Source organism: Cryptomeria japonica, chromosome 9, assembly GCF_030272615.1.
Source record: "Cryptomeria japonica chromosome 9, Sugi_1.0, whole genome shotgun sequence".
Lineage (NCBI taxonomy): Eukaryota > Viridiplantae > Streptophyta > Pinopsida > Cupressales > Cupressaceae > Cryptomeria > Cryptomeria japonica.
In genome coordinates, this window is record NC_081413.1 from 533741112 (window position 1) to 533757201 (window position 16090).

General features: G+C 40.6%; 1 protein-coding gene across 2 annotated transcripts in view; it reads left to right on the plus strand.

Annotated features, from left to right (window-relative positions):
* LOC131077077 (ATP-dependent Clp protease ATP-binding subunit ClpA homolog CD4B, chloroplastic) overlaps positions 1-14596 on the plus strand; it is a 31033-nt gene extending 16437 nt beyond the window's left edge. For both annotated transcript variants that reach the window (XM_058014491.2, XM_058014490.2), the window contains 7 exons: positions 11058-11180; positions 11266-11451; positions 11599-11814; positions 11952-12169; positions 12509-12584; positions 12715-12804; positions 12942-14596. In XM_058014491.2, the coding sequence (XP_057870474.2) occupies positions 11058-11180; positions 11266-11451; positions 11599-11814; positions 11952-12169; positions 12509-12584; positions 12715-12804; positions 12942-14123 (2091 nt within the window). In that variant the 3' untranslated portion in view covers positions 14124-14596. The remainder of the gene's footprint in view (positions 1-11057; positions 11181-11265; positions 11452-11598; positions 11815-11951; positions 12170-12508; positions 12585-12714; positions 12805-12941) is intronic.
* Positions 14597-16090: the final 1494 nt, after the last annotated feature.

Here is a 16090-nt window from a genome sequence, read left to right on the forward strand (position 1 = left end):
GAATAACAACCATGTGTCCAGGTGCCTTGACTAAAAATATCACAATTGCCAGATTGACTTACTATAAATAGTAAGTCTCTCAACTAAGCCCATACACTGACTGCAAAGGCCTTGGAACTGAAACCAAGACTGAACTGAAGAAGTGGAACTGCCACTGAGACTCTCTATCCAAAATGTTAGCCTACGAGAGTCCAAAATAATAGGCTAACCCATCAGTCGTTGAGACTGACTAGAGTGGGGACATTACATGTGAAGTTCATTGTTATATATGAATTTGATTGTGTGATGAAGGGTAGAAGGGATTGCTTTCATGGTATGAATCCACGGTCTACCTGGAAGAAGGTTATAATTAAGAAGGACAAACATAATTCATTAACGCTTCATCTCTAGTGTGAATTTCATTGGAATAAGAAGAGGTTATGGTGTCACTAGGAAAGGTAGTGATAATATCGTCCACTTGCACCAAATGATCCTCATGGGGGAGGTACATTTTAGGAGGAAGATGAACATCATTCTTCAAAGATTCATGCTTAGGAAGGAGATCTTTGAAAGAAGTGTTCATAACTTCTTCTTGCACCAATGTGCCCTCATTGTTAAGACCAAATTTGGGAAGGATAAGTCAATGTCCATCAATACTTTTTCTCTAGGAGAGGTACCATGTATGGAAGGTAAGGTAGCATTAAGGAAGGTGCATATGATATCATTCTCTTCCTCTAAGATACTCTCATGGGAGAGGCACATTTAGGAGAAATATCAACTTCATTTTCCAAATTTTCATTCTTAGAAGGGAGAGTTTTGAAAGAAGTGTTAATGATTCCTTTGGGCTCTAAAATGTCCTCATGAGTAGGAGGGTCCCTAGGAGAGGGATAGAGTGAAACAAGGGAGGCTAATCCATTATCACATCTATGAAATAAATGCACCATGCAACTAACTAAATGACAACAATTTGCTTTCTCAAATGATCACATATGCAAAATACATGATAAAAAGAGATAATAATATGCAATTTTTATGATGTTTTCACTAATGCAAGTACATAAACAATGATTGAATGTGTGATGTCCCCGATATAATTAAATAATAAATTTAAATACTTTATTGTAAGGCCCCAAATGTAATAACAAATCTTTCGGGGCCTTTATTTAATTAGATAAGTCAAGTCTTAGTTTGGTTGTGTCGACCTATTTGTAACCCTTCGGGAAAGTTCTCGAAGCCCATATTTATGGCCTAGTTTGTCATTTGTGTTGGTATGCGAATTTGTTATTTTCTCTTTGTTTGTGCGAATTCCAGCGGAGTTCGGTTGTCAGTCTTTTCGGAGGTGGAAGATCCTCCCTACTTGGTATCCGCAGTTTCGGTGGGATTCATCCCTCACCCTATTCTGCTCTGTGTACTTGTTCTGGATCTGGCAAATCTGGAACCTTATCATTGTTGAATCAAATATTACTTCTAGTAGCATATCTGATAATCTGGTATACATGCATGTCAACTAAGTCCAAGGATTACTAACATTCAGAATTCATATGCTTGCGGAAGACTAACCCCTTCACGCACATAGGTTGAAGTCCACCGTACACCCCCTTCACCATACTGTCACACTCTCTCCTCACCACCATACGACCTGTGCCTTCACACCACTGTACAACCTTTGCACCGTACGACCCCCCTCATTCCACCGTACGAAATTTACATTGTACGATGCCCTCGTCATACCACCATACAACCACTCCTCTCCCACTGTACGGCCTATTCACCGTGTGACCTTTCCCTTGCCAGTTCAACCGTCCCTACGCCCTTGCCAGTTACACCGTACAGACAGGGAACATTACAGTGGTATCAGAGCTGGTGATCTTGCCAGCCTGTCGTGTAGTGGATGCAAGTGTACACTAGAAGGAGGTACCGTTCGACCGATCGAATGGGGGAACCACAGAATTCTGCAAGAGAAGTCATGGCGCTTTTAAGGGAGCTAACTAGAAGCCAAGCTCAACTCACCGACACCTTAACCAAAGGGGAGCAACGACAACAAATCATGGAGGAAACCTTACGACAATTGGCCTTGGGAAAAACGAATGGAGAACAAAATTGGCAGGGTGATGATTCGGTCACTGGAAGGTCAAACATCCAACACAGGGAGCAAGAACCCATCTTTCAGGAGATGCAAGCACAGTTGAACCAAGATTGGAGGGATGCAAATCTCGAGGGGGACATATCCTTCAAGGATTATGCCGAGCTCCAGATGAAATACTCGAGCGACAGAAGTTGGGGCTATTATGGACATTATAACAATGACATCAAGCGGAAGGTTGGCAAGATCAACTTGTCATCCTTTGATGGGACCGGAGCAACCTCGGCATGAGCTTGGGTTCAAAAAGCGGATACCTACTTCCAACTCAACCCGATTCCTGAAGATGAAGCTATCAAGTTTGTAGCACTTCACCTGGAAGGAGTCGTGCACGAATGGTGGCATCATGGAATGTTTACTCTCGGCCATGACTAGATAACTTCCTATGCCGACTTCATGGAGAAGCTCATAGATCGATTTGATGGGAAGGATCCAGAACTCAATTTCAAGGAGCTAGCGCAACTAAAACAGTCGGGACCTGTGGACAGTTACATCATGGAGTTCTAGAGACTATCCGTGTTGGTAACAAACATCTCAGAGTAGAGATTGGTGGTCTTGTTCATGGACGGATTGATGGAACCTCTGAAAGGTTGGGTGAAAGGGTTCAACCCCAACACGCTCACGAAAGCAATCAAAAAGGCCCGTAACATGGCAACATCTTCCTCTTCTAGGAATTTTACCAAACCACCTTTCGTTTCGAAGGAGAAGGATAATAAACCCTTTCCGAAGAGGTCATTGCTTGATGAAGCCACAAAATAGGAACTCAGAAGGAAGAAGCTTTGTTTCACCTGCAAGGAGCCATGGGAACCAGGACACCGATGTTTGGGCAAAGGAAAGATTCACTATATTGAAGTGATGTCTGATGGGGAAGAGGAGCCTAAGGAAAGCGAACCACCAAGGGAAGAATCTGTCGAAGAAACCAGCCTGGCGGAGAGAATCTCCACGTTGGTACAGAGGGGAGGCGTCATTGCCACACTGGCGGGTACCCCAAGCTGCAGTGTATTTAGGGTACGTGGTACACTCCAAGGACAACGAGTCCTGGTTATGCTTGACAGTGGGGCCTTGCTCAACTTCATAAACTCATCACTCGTCACTCGAAGGGGTTTGTGTACAAAGGAGCATGAAGGGTTCGATGTCAAGGTGGTAGGAGGCAATCTCCTATCATGCACTCACCTAGTTCCGCAACTGAGCATCACCATGGGAAATTACATGGTGACCAACAATTTCTTTGTGGTAGATCTGGATGACACAGATGTCATAATGGGCATTCAATGGATGGAGACCCTCGACCAGTACACGCGGAGCTTTAAAAGGATGGAGTTCTCATTCGAGGTAGATGGCAGGAAGGTGGTTCTAAGAGGAATGTTGAATGGTGGCCCGAGGGAGATTTCCGCTAAATGGATGGAAGCCATCTTTAGACATAATGAAGTAGTCTGGGCAGCACATTGCTTGATCTCGACAAAACCTGTGAAGGAGCAACCAACTTACTACCAAGATGAGGAACTTTAGTCGGTTTTGGATAAGCATAGTTTGGTCTTCGCTGATATTCCACCTGTTATACCCCCACATCGAGGGTTTGAACACACCGTTGAGTTGTAGGAGGGAGCAAAACCCGTTATCACCACACCTTATTGCCACCCGAAGAAATTCAAAGAAGAGATAGAGAAAACGATCCAGGAACTCCTTGATAAAGGATGGATCTGGCCCAACTCTAGCCCCTTTGCGTCCTCGGTGGTACTGGTGAAGAAGGACGAAACTCTCAAAATGTGTGTTGACTACCGTGCACTGAACAAGAAGACTATCAAGAATAGATACCCCATTCCCAGGATTGATGAGCTGCTGGACGAACTACATGGCGCAGTCTATTTCTCCAAAATTGATCTTCGCTCCGGCTATCATCAGATCCATGAGGGAGCAAGATGTGGAAAAGACAACCTTCAGTTGCCATTACATACACTATGAGTTCTTGGTCACACCGTTTGGATTAACCAATGCTCTGACCACTTTCCAGTCTTGCATGAACCACATCTTCAACAAACAACTGCGTAAGTTCCTTCTGGTATTCTTCGATGACATACTCATCTACAACAAGACCTGGGAGGAATACTTGAGACATTTGGATGAAGTATTGGGGATTATGAAATCACAATCATTGTATGCCAAAAGGTCCAAATGTGAATTTGGAATGACCGAGGTCCTGTACTTGGGTCACGTCATTAGCGCCCAGGGTGTACAAGTTCACCAAGAGAAGATTTAGGCAATTTTGGATTGGCCCCCACCCAAGACTCTCTCGGAGCTGCGTGGATTTTTTGGATTCTGCAGTTATTATAGGAGGTTTGTGAAAGGATTTTCACAGCTTGGTGCACCACTGACAGATCTGACAAAGAAAGGATTCTTCCATCGGAATGCGCAGGCACAACAGACCTTCGACAAATTAAAAGAAGTTATGAGTACGTGTTCGGTTCTGGCACTACCGGATTTCACTCGCCCTTTCATCCTGGAGTGCGATGCCTCGGGAGAAGGCATTGGAGCGGTGTTGATGCAAGACCATCACCCCATTGCGTTTGAGAGTTGGAAGCTCTCGGGAGTTGAGCGGTTATACTCCGTCTACGACAAGGAGATGCTCGCCATCATGCACGCACTGACGAAGTTTCAGTAGTACCTCGTCGGGGCAAAGTTTGTTGTGCGGATAGACCACAACAGCTTGCGATATTTCTTGGAGCAGAGGGATCTGAATGAGCGACAACAGAAGTGGGTGAGCAAAGTCTTGGCATTTGATTTCGACATTGAGTATGTGAAGGGCAAGAATAACGTGGTAGCCGATGCCCTGTCAAGAAGGCCTACCATATGTTCTTTATCCCAAATTTCGGCGGATTGGAAGGAACACCTGTTGGTTGAATACTCCAATAATACTTTTGCTTGCGAACTGATGGATGGTCAAGTACAGGATGACCGATACAAGGTGGTTGATGACATCATTTACTACAAGGACAAAATTTATCTGGTACCCAAGTCCAAGATGAAGGAAAAGATTCTGAGGGAAATGCACGACTCGCCCTTGGCCGGACACCCGAGATACTTGAAAACCTACAGATAGATCCGAGAAAGGTTTTCTTGGAAGGGACTTAAGAACGATGTCCTGCAGTATATGTGAGAATGCTCCACCTGTCAGCAGAACAAATCTGAGCACACCCTACCAGCCGGATTGCTGCAACCACTGCCAATCCCCAACCAGAAATGGGATAGCATCTTGATGGATTTCATTACTGGGCTTCCCAGAGTGCAAGGAAAGGATTGCATTTTCGTCGTAGTTGACCGCTTGACCAAGTATGCACATTGTTTTGCCATCCCCACAGGATACCAAGCAGTTCAAGTGGTCGAGTTGTTCTTTCGTGAGATATTCCGCTTACATGGTCTACCACGAAACATAGTCAGTGACAAGGATAGCCGTTTTTTGAGTACCTTCTGGATGGAGTTATTTCGGTTGGTAGGAACCGAGTTGTCGCCCAGCATGAGCTACCATCCGTAGACAGACGGACAGACCGAGATTGTGAACAAATGGTTGGAGGGTTATCTCAGGAACTATGTCTCAGCTCAACAAAAGGCTTGGGTTCGTTGGTTACATTTGGGTGAACATTGTTACAACACCACCTATCACATGTCGATAGGCATGCCACCCTTCAAAGCACTGTACGGTTATGAACCTTCTTCATTTGTTGATCTAGCATTGGGAGACAGTTGTGCACTGAGGGCCAAAGATTGGCTTCAGGAGAGTTTAGACATTCTGACATCTCTCAAAGATAACCTGCAGAGGGCTCAGAACCAGCAAAAGATGTATGCCAACCGACACCGGGTTGAGTGAAATTTTGAGGTGGGTGATCTGGTATACCTCCAACTTCAACTGTACATACAACCCTTCTTGAAGACAAGTGGCAAGGAGAAGTTGAAGTCGCGTTTCTATGGACCCTACAGGGTGGTTCGGAGGGTGGGGCGAAGTTGCCTACGAGTTGGAACTTTTTGAGGGGAGTTGGATTCACAATGTTTTTCACGTGTCATGTCTCAAGAAGGCTGTCGGGCAGCGCGTCACAGTGTCCAAGGCTCTGCCACCCATTGACGAAGAAGGAAATCTAATTTTGGAGCCAGCAGAGATCATCGATGTCAGAGAAAAGACGCTGAGATCACGCACAGTCAAGGAGTTCCTTGTGCGCTGGAAGAATCTACCCATCGAGGATGCCACCTGGGAAGGCGAGCAAATTCTGGAGCATCCAAGTTTGCAATTGCTTGAGGGAAGCAATTTTTGGCTCGAGAGGACTGTGATGTCCCCTATATAATTAAATAATGAATTTAAATACTTAATTGTAAGGCCCCAAATGTAATAACAAATCTTTCGGGGCCTTTATTTAATTCGATTAGTCATGTCTTAGTTTGGTCATGTTGGCCCGTTTGTAACCCTTCGGGTTAGTTTCCGGAGCCCTTATTTATGGCCAAGTCTTGTCATTTGTGTTGGTATGCGAATTTGGTATTTTCTCTTTGTTTGTGCGAATTCTAGTGGAGTTCGGTTGTCAGCCATTTCGGAGGTGGAAGATCCTCCCTACTTGGTATCCGTAGTTTTGGTGGGATTCATCCCTCACCCTATTCTGCTCTGTGTACTTGTTTTGGATATGGCAAATCTGGAACCTTATCATTGTTGAATCAAATATTACTTCTAGTAGCATATCTGATAATCTGGTATACATGCATGTTAACTAAGTCCAAGGATTCCTAACATTGAGAATTCATATGCTTGCAGAAGACCAACCCCTTTACGCACATAGGTTGAAGTCCACCGCACACCCCCTTCATCGTACGGTCACACTCTCTCCTCCCCACCGTACGGCCTGTGCCTTCACACCACCGTACAACCTTTGCACCGTACGACCCCCTCACTCCATCGTACGACATTTACACCGTACGACCCCCTCACTCCACTCCACCGTACAACATTTACACCGTACGACCCCCTCCTCATACCACCATACGACCACTCCTCTCCCACCGTACGACCTATTCACCGTGCGACCTTTCCCTTGCCAGTTCAACCGTCCCTACGCTCTTGCCAGTTACACTGTACGGATAGGGAACATTACAAAATGCATCTAAATCTGAACATAACATGTCATAACAATCAAATCAGAAAATGAAAGTTCCAAATTATGCAACCCACAAACCAAATTAACCAAAATAAATTAGGGTTTTTATGATTTAATCTCTAAATTTATATAATTTGATTAAAATAAGCTCTATGAGTGCAAGATTGAAATTTAGAATGTTCACAAATCGGATTTGAAACAATTAATCCAAATTAGACAACTCACAAGCTCAATTTTAGAATTTAAAATTAGGGTTTTTGTGTATTTAACCTCTAAATTTTTCAAATTCAATTGAATATTAAACTTGTAAATGTAAATTTGAATTTTAAATTGCATAAACACTTAGATCTGAGAACATAAATCAGAAATAAGGGTGTAAGGAGTCGGGTTCACCAAAATGTAATGGTGAAAATTAGGGTTTTCACTATTGGATGTAGTAAAACCACCAATTTTGCGTAATTACCATCACATTAGGGAAAGATAGGAATTTGATAGATCTAAACCTAATAGATCTAGATTCTGATAAGATTCTAGGGGTTTTAAATGTGCCTCTTCTTTCTCTTAAGTTGAATTGAATTGTTGAAGATGCTGAAATTAGGGTGAATGTGTTGAAATCAAAGTAAAAATACATGAACAATGAGCTATAGTCGTTAGATTGAGCCACAAACCTGGATTTGAGCAATATAAGAGTGTTCGGATCTATTCCCAGAAGGAGCTCTTGATTTTTCAGGACCATGGTGGTGGTCACCATGGTCCTCCACACTTTTCACACTCCAATGGGGGATCTGTTCGTCATTGTAAATAAAGCCAATTTTGAAGATCGCAGCTCCGTACTTGTTCCCGCGCACACTAGAGAAGGGAAATAGGCTGGGAATAGAGGTTTGCCTAAGTTTATCCCAGCTTAGGAATTAATCTTGAATGAAATATTGCAAATACTGAAATAAACAACAGAAAGATATACCTCAAATCTACAATGATTGATAATAATGCTTTGCTTCTTGAATGTAATCACATATGTTGCATGAATTGGCATGAGCATGGCAAAATCCTAATCACACACACATGCTTGCATATGAATGATGAAATTTTGCTCCACAATGAATGAATGAAGAATATGCAACCTTGACGACTTCTGAAAATGCTTGGTAATGAATGCCTCAATGCTTTTTGGTCGAACACTTGAATGGATAGATGCTTAGATTGGATTAGATTAAAATGAGTTGAGAAGGATGCCTTATATAGGGATTTCATAAATAAAATCACCTTTAGGCCAATTTAGACTTAATATATTTTTGCACGGAGCTAAATTTGAATAGGATAAGACCGCCCAATCATCCTCTCAAAATTCGGGGAAAAAGTGCAGGAGCATGGTGGTGGGTGCCACGGTCTCTACCACTTTTTTCTAAATTTCTTGGGATGTGAGCTATCGTTATTCTAATTCTAAATCCAGCTCGGTGGCTCAACCCAGTATGTGTAGATATGCGAAATATGCTTTGCGAGTTGAAATTAGGGTAGGATTAAGGAAAAATTAGGATAAAATGATAAAAGGGCACACCTAGAATTAAGGGCCCAAATAAGAGTGATGATGTAATAAAGTGAAATAAGGCCCATAATATTGAATTAAATATTAATTAATTACAATAAAGGTCCTATAATGCATAGAGGAAAAGGGAAATACTAAAGTAGGTGCTAGGAGAGTGTGAAATTGGACATACTAATAAAGGGTGTACAATTTATGATGCTACACCTATATATAAAAATCTCCTTGTCAAGAATATAATGATGCCATTGAATGTGTGCTTGTACCAAGGCATAGAATTTTGTAATACATGCTATAATTAAATAGAGTAAGAAACTTATGCAAATTGACCTTATTCATTGTTGGCCTGCTGCAAAAGAAGTAAGTGTATATGCTGTACATCTTTGTGCAACTGATAGATTTTGGCGAAACCACTAAAGATGACTCTCCACATATTAGATTGCAGCAGCCCAGGGGTGTGACAATACAATCATCTGTATACTAGAACGGCTTATTGCCGAGTGATGAAACATTTGCTAGACATGAGAATGGAATGCCCCTCTTTCTTGATATGCAGGTGAGAATATGCTGAATTTGGCAACTGAAGATCATCTACCAAATTCTGTGAAGCCAAGTTTTTCTTGCTATGATTGTCAAGGTTTAGCTTAACCAATCTACTCATGATTTGATAATTGCTCTCCCATTATCGATTGAGTAGTCATATTATGAAGTCCACTTGGCAAGGAGGGTCTTTGGTGTCTTTATCTACACAACGTCTACCTTTGCAACCTCCACACAGGAAAGTAACTCCATCTATTTACAACCTTATTTATTAATGAGCTAACAAATTGATTTATTGTTTACTTAAAACCTATATATTATTCATATAATATTAATTCCAACAGTAGCAGCAACTATTGAACCAAAAGGCAATTTTGAACATAAAGTCTATTCTTACGATGGCAGATGATTCATGAACTCACTGTATATTCCATTGAAATATTAACATAGATTTATTTCCAATAGCTTGTAGCTCACAAGTTCCATGCATATTTGAATTTTTTTTAATTTTGAGGCTTCAAACTATGATGTAAGTGCATCAACTAAGGCTGATTTCAAACACTATATATTAATGCCTATATCCATTGCATTCTTTAATTCACAACATGCTATTACATTCATTTGAATGCCTAATCTATCCACAAAACTATATTGCAACTAAGTGTTTTTACATGAGGTTAATTCCAACAATTATGTGATGTGAATAACAAGAACTATGCTTGTAGATTGCTTCACCTAGCTGATCACCTTTGTATACAGCTGCTTCTTGTCTACTTGTGCTGTGAATTATTATGAACTTTTAAGGAAAACGCAGAAGCAAGTACTATGAACATCTCATGTAAAGAGAATCAAAGCAAACGATTTGCCTTGGAGAAATCTGATGTAGGAAGAAAATTCTAGCAAGATTCCGCTCAGTTAATTTGAACAGCTTGTTCCTTTATCAGGGCCCTCAAGAACACTAATCTAGCATTCTAGTACTTGCACCAAGTGAACTCCATGATCAAGTATAGTCAAATTATCCTTAGAATTCATGGTAATTAACTTTAACCTTTAATTTGCACATTTTCTAAGATAGGAATTAGATTACAAATCAGCGATTCTCAAATTGAGCTACTTACTATCCCAATCTCTCTTCTTGCATGAACGTCCTACGATTGGCTAACACATACCCCAATTGGTGTATTTATGGCAAAAGATGGGTACATAAATGATAATTTGATCAAGTTGCCAAATTTTAGGAGCAGGTCTCATGCACAACTTATGCCCATTATACTTATAACAGGGTTTGTGGCTACATAAGTCCAGGGACAGGGTTTGAAAATCTAAATAAACAAAGAGTCAGGATTTTTTTATCAGGGAAGCAGAAGAGGTTGATATAGTGAAGTTTGTATAGGTGGGTTTGGAAGGGAATGGACCTCTACAGGAGAGGAATTGTTAATACTGCTGGCAATGGAAAACAGAGCGTCTGTGATTTTCAAGATTTTCTCTCAATCATTCTGCCTTTGTTTCTTATTTTGGAATGTCGATAGTTCTAATCTGTTACAGCTTGCATCCTTGGTGATGTGAATCAATGTGAAGAGAAATGCAAATGTTAGGTGAAGATGGAGTTGTGTTTTTAATTGTTGCCTGCCTAAGTTGTCTAGCATAAGGTTGGAGTCAGGGCAGGAGCTCTGCATCACTTGCTGTTTATCTAGACACCATATTAACTGCTATATTAATTAATAAACAGGTAATTCGTATGGTTGGTGAAAGTTCAGAAGCTGTTGGTGCTGGAGTAGGAGGTGGTACCAGTAGCAACAAGATGCCAACTCTTGAGGAATATGGAACCAATTTGACAAAACTTGCTGAGGAGGTATGCTTTAGCAAAGCCCTCTATTTTTATATTGTACTAATGTTTCTAAGCTCTTGATAAGATGGGCCTATTTCTATGCATTCAGGGCAAGCTTGATCCTGTAGTTGGAAGGCAGCCACAAATTGAACGAGTTACTCAAATATTGGGACGTCGCACAAAGAACAATCCTTGCCTTATTGGTGAGCCTGGTGTAGGAAAAACAGCTATTGCCGAGGGACTTGCACAGCGAATAGCTTCTGGAGATGTTCCAGAAACAATTGAAGGGAAAAAGGTGTAATTGCATGCGTGTGATGTGCAAAGTTCTAATTGTAAATTCCATGTCTGGATGCATTGTAGGAATCAAGTACAAACCTGTTTCTCAATCAAATTCCCTACTTAGAGTTAGAGGATGCTGATAGAAAGCAATTGCTTGATGCAGGTTATTACTTTAGATATGGGGCTACTGGTTGCTGGAACTAAGTATCGTGGAGAGTTTGAGGAAAGGTTAAAGAAGCTAATGGATGAAATCAAACAGAGTGATGAAATTATACTCTTTATAGATGAAGTCCATACTTTAATTGGAGCAGGTGCGGCAGAAGGAGCAATTGATGCAGCCAATATCCTAAAACCAGCTCTTGCGCGAGGAGAATTACAGGTTCTAGATAAACTCAACTTGCAAGTTTCAGATTTGAAACAATCATGTTTTTTACATCGCCAAAATGAGTTAGGTGTTTGCTAGAACATGTTCTTATGTTGTTATTCTTTGAAGAACTTACATATTGATTACTACAGTGCATTGGGGCCACCACCTTGGACGAATATAGAAAACACATAGAAAAGGACCCTGCATTAGAGAGGAGATTCCAGCCTGTACAAGTGCCAGAGCCAACTGTGGATGATGCAATAGAGATATTGAAAGGCCTGCGAGAACGATATGAGATCTTTCACAAGCTTCGTTACACTGATGAGGCTTTGGAGGCTGCTGCGAAGTTATCACATCAATACATCAGGTATATGCTGCTCATGTGATCTTTGAAGTTCTTAATTGCATTTGCATTTTAAGAGTCTACGAGGAACTGAAATATAGGCTTTGAATGTTTCTGGTAGAAGACTGTATAGAGTTTTTCTACTAGATGCATTCAAATTCATTTGCATCGACTGTGAAAATATCATTTCCATAACTGAAAGATATGTTATATACAACAAGCCCCATTTTACTGATGGTTTTTAATTGAAGTTAGCATTATCTTGTCAATCTGTAGGAAATTCTTTGGATGTTCTTTGATTCTTTTATTCACAAATATTAGAAAATGTATAAATTGCAATTTAATTTTGTCCATTCTGTGTAGTGATCGATTCCTCCCTGACAAAGCAATTGATCTAATTGATGAGGCTGGTTCTCGTGTGCACCTTCGCCATTCACAGGTTCATTGTCATTTCTAATTGTAGATTGCCAAATAATTGTTGTCATTCTATTTGCACAGAATATTCATGGACCATATTAGCTATGCCAAAAGTTTATTCTTTAGAGTAAAACCTTTTTTTTCTGAAGCAGCTTCCTGAAGAAGCGAAAGAGCTTGAGAGAGAAGTGAGGCAGATTACAAAAGAGAAGAATGAAGCTGTTCGAGGCCAAGATTTTGAAAAGGTACCAGCCAATATTTTGATTAATGCCCTCCCTAGTGGTTTTTAATCTTTTTGTTAAACCTGCATGACTGCATACTTCCACAAGTTATGGTGATTTCTAAGACTGTATTTTCATGGGATTATATGTTCTGGTGAAAGGCTGGAGAGCTACGTGATCGTGAGATGGAATTGAAGGCACAAATCACAGCTATATCACAGAAAGGGAAAGAGAAATCGAAGGCTGAGCATGAAGCAGGAGATGGAGGTGTAGTTGTAACTGAGGTGGATATCCAGCAAATTGTATCCTTATGGACAGGCATTCCAGTTGAAAAGGTATCATCTGACGAGTCTGACAAACTCTTGAAGATGGAAGATACACTCCATCAACGCATCATTGGGCAAGATGAAGCTGTCAAAGCTATCAGTCGAGCCATTCGCCGTGCAAGAGTTGGTTTGAAGAATCCGAATAGGCCAATTGCAAGCTTTATTTTCTCAGGTCCTACAGGTGTTGGCAAGTCCGAGCTTGCCAAGGCATTGGCAGCATACTATTTTGGTTCTGAGGAGGCAATGATAAGGCTGGATATGAGTGAATACATGGAAAGGCACACTGTTTCCAAGCTAATTGGTTCACCCCCAGGATATGTGGGATACACTGAAGGAGGCCAGTTAACTGAAGCTGTTAGGCGACGCCCTTATAGTGTTGTCCTCTTTGATGAAATTGAGAAGGCTCATCCTGATGTATTCAATATGATGCTTCAAATCCTTGAAGACGGAAGACTGACAGATAGCAAAGGTAGGACTGTGGACTTTAAGAATACCCTTTTGATCATGACTTCTAATGTTGGTAGTAGTGTGATTGAGAAGGGAGGTCGTAGATCTGGGTTCCTTTTTCAATTTGAAGAAGATGAAGAAGATAACAGCTACACTAGAATCAAAAGCCTTGTTTTGGAAGAGCTGAAGGCATATTTTCGCCCTGAGTTCTTGAATCGACTAGATGAGACAATTGTTTTTAGACAGCTCACCAAGTCAGAGGTGAAAGACATTGCAGCTATAATGCTGAAGGAAGTCTTTGAACGCCTTAAAATCAAAGAAATTGATCTTCAAGTTACAGATCGCTTCAGAGACAGAGTTGTAGATGAAGGTTATAGTCCCACCTATGGTGCAAGATCACTACGCAGGGCAATTATGAGGTTGTTAGAGGATAGTATGGCTGAAAAGATGCTTTCTGGTGAGATCAAAGAGGGTGATTCAGCTATAGTCGATGTAAATGAGGAAGGTAATGTGACTGTCTTGAATGGACAGAGGGACACTATAGCTCCAACGGCAGCAGCAGCTGTCTAGGAAAAGGCATCATACATTTGAATATTTAGGCTGAGGATTGGTGAAAAAAGTTGAATTCATTTAAATATGATTAGCCCTTCCACGTCAGAATGTTAGATGTGCAACTAATGGGCTGACAATTGGACAGGACCTGTATGGTCTGAAGCTTAAAGGTGGATATTAAGTTCTTCTAGATTTTATGTATAGTATTGCTTGCCCTGGGTACCCATTCTTGTCCCAGTTATGTCTGGTAGATATCTTAGTTTGCTGCAGGGGACTAAATTGACCATGGTTGGTGTCATTCATATACTAGCTAGCCTTTCTGGAAGTGAAATAGTAGTTTATGTTATATGACAGCTGTGTTTCTAACAGAGCAACTCATACGTGAATTGCATGCTTATGTGGTTTTGTTACCTGCAAAGATGAAATCCTTGTATTATGATCTGTACTATGGTGAAATATTCTAAATCAGAGGCTAACGGGTTTAATTGTTATTTCTGGATGTATTTATGTGCACATTTATTCTCAAAAAAACTGTTGCCGTTGATTCATTCAAAATTTGCTTACAATGTTTTGCTTCAAATTTCAATCATTTTAAGGAACCTTCTAAAGGAATGATACTGTTGTATACCTTTGAGGGTTTGCATTCATGAGTTTCTTGCACTGAGAACCTTAGAGTGGGTTGAAGCGTACCGTTATCTTCTGAATCAATGCCCCCATGTGAAAACTATGGCTTTCTAATACTCTGATTCCAAAAAGATCACAACAATGAACAACTTCTAGTTTTAGCTTGAATGTATCTGTATGTTACAATAAATATAATTTGTTATGATTGGTTGGTTAGATGATAATTGCATGTGAGAAGGTGCAAGGTCCCATGATTGACAAAAAAGACATACACGTGCAATATCAATACAAAGATTCTTGTAGTTCCTTAAAAAATGGGTCATACTTGCAACATGTTTTGCATATCATTAAAACACTTATGTATAATAATAGTTGGCTCTAAATGGATCTAATATAATTTGTTATGATTGGTTGTTTAGATGATAATTACATGTTAGAAGGTGCAAGGTCCCATAACTGACAACAAAGATGGACCCACGAGCAATATCAAGACAAAGATTCTTGTAGTTCCTTAATAAATGGGTCATACTTGCAACATGTTTTGCATATCATTATAACACTTACGTATTATAATAGTTGGCTCTAAATGGATCTAAGAATTGTGATTTAGTTTGCAGCTAGGACTCTAGTAACTTAGCTCCCAATTCTTCACATGGTATGTCTTTTTTCAACTATTTGGAGCCATCCCAGCAATTAGGCCAAGATTGATAAAACTTCTGCCAAGACTGGGCAGAGGAGGAAGAATCTCGCCCAAGGAGTATAAGAGAATTATAAACAAACTAGGGCAGAAAGGGGAGAACCTTGGAGTGGGTTGATGTTTCCTGTTCAATAATCAATGGATAACCCCAATCGCTTGTGGAGTCAAGGCTCCCATTCAAAAACCATGCCCCTGTAATATTGATCTTAAAGGAACAAAATAATTTAACCAATTCTGGTTTTGGCTTGAATGTATCTTTAGGTTCTAATTAATATATTTTCTTATGATTGGTTGGTTAGATGGTAATTGCATGTGAGAATGAGATTGAAGGTCCCATGATCAATAGAAAAGAAAGATACAAGCAATATCAATACAGAGATTATTCATGTAGTTCCCTGCTAAATCGGACAGGCTTGCAAACATGTTTTGCAATTCCTTGGTACCCATTTATAATATAATGGTTGGCTGTAGGTGCATCTTAGCACCCTAGCTCCCAATTCTCCACACAGTATGCTATTTTTCTCTTATTTGGAGTCCTTCCAAGATTTGAAGGCCACGGTTAATAAACCTATTACCAAGATTGGGAAGGAGAGGGAGAGACTCACCCAAATTGGAGCATAAGAGAACAATAAACAAACTAGGGTGGAAACAGGAGAACCTTAGA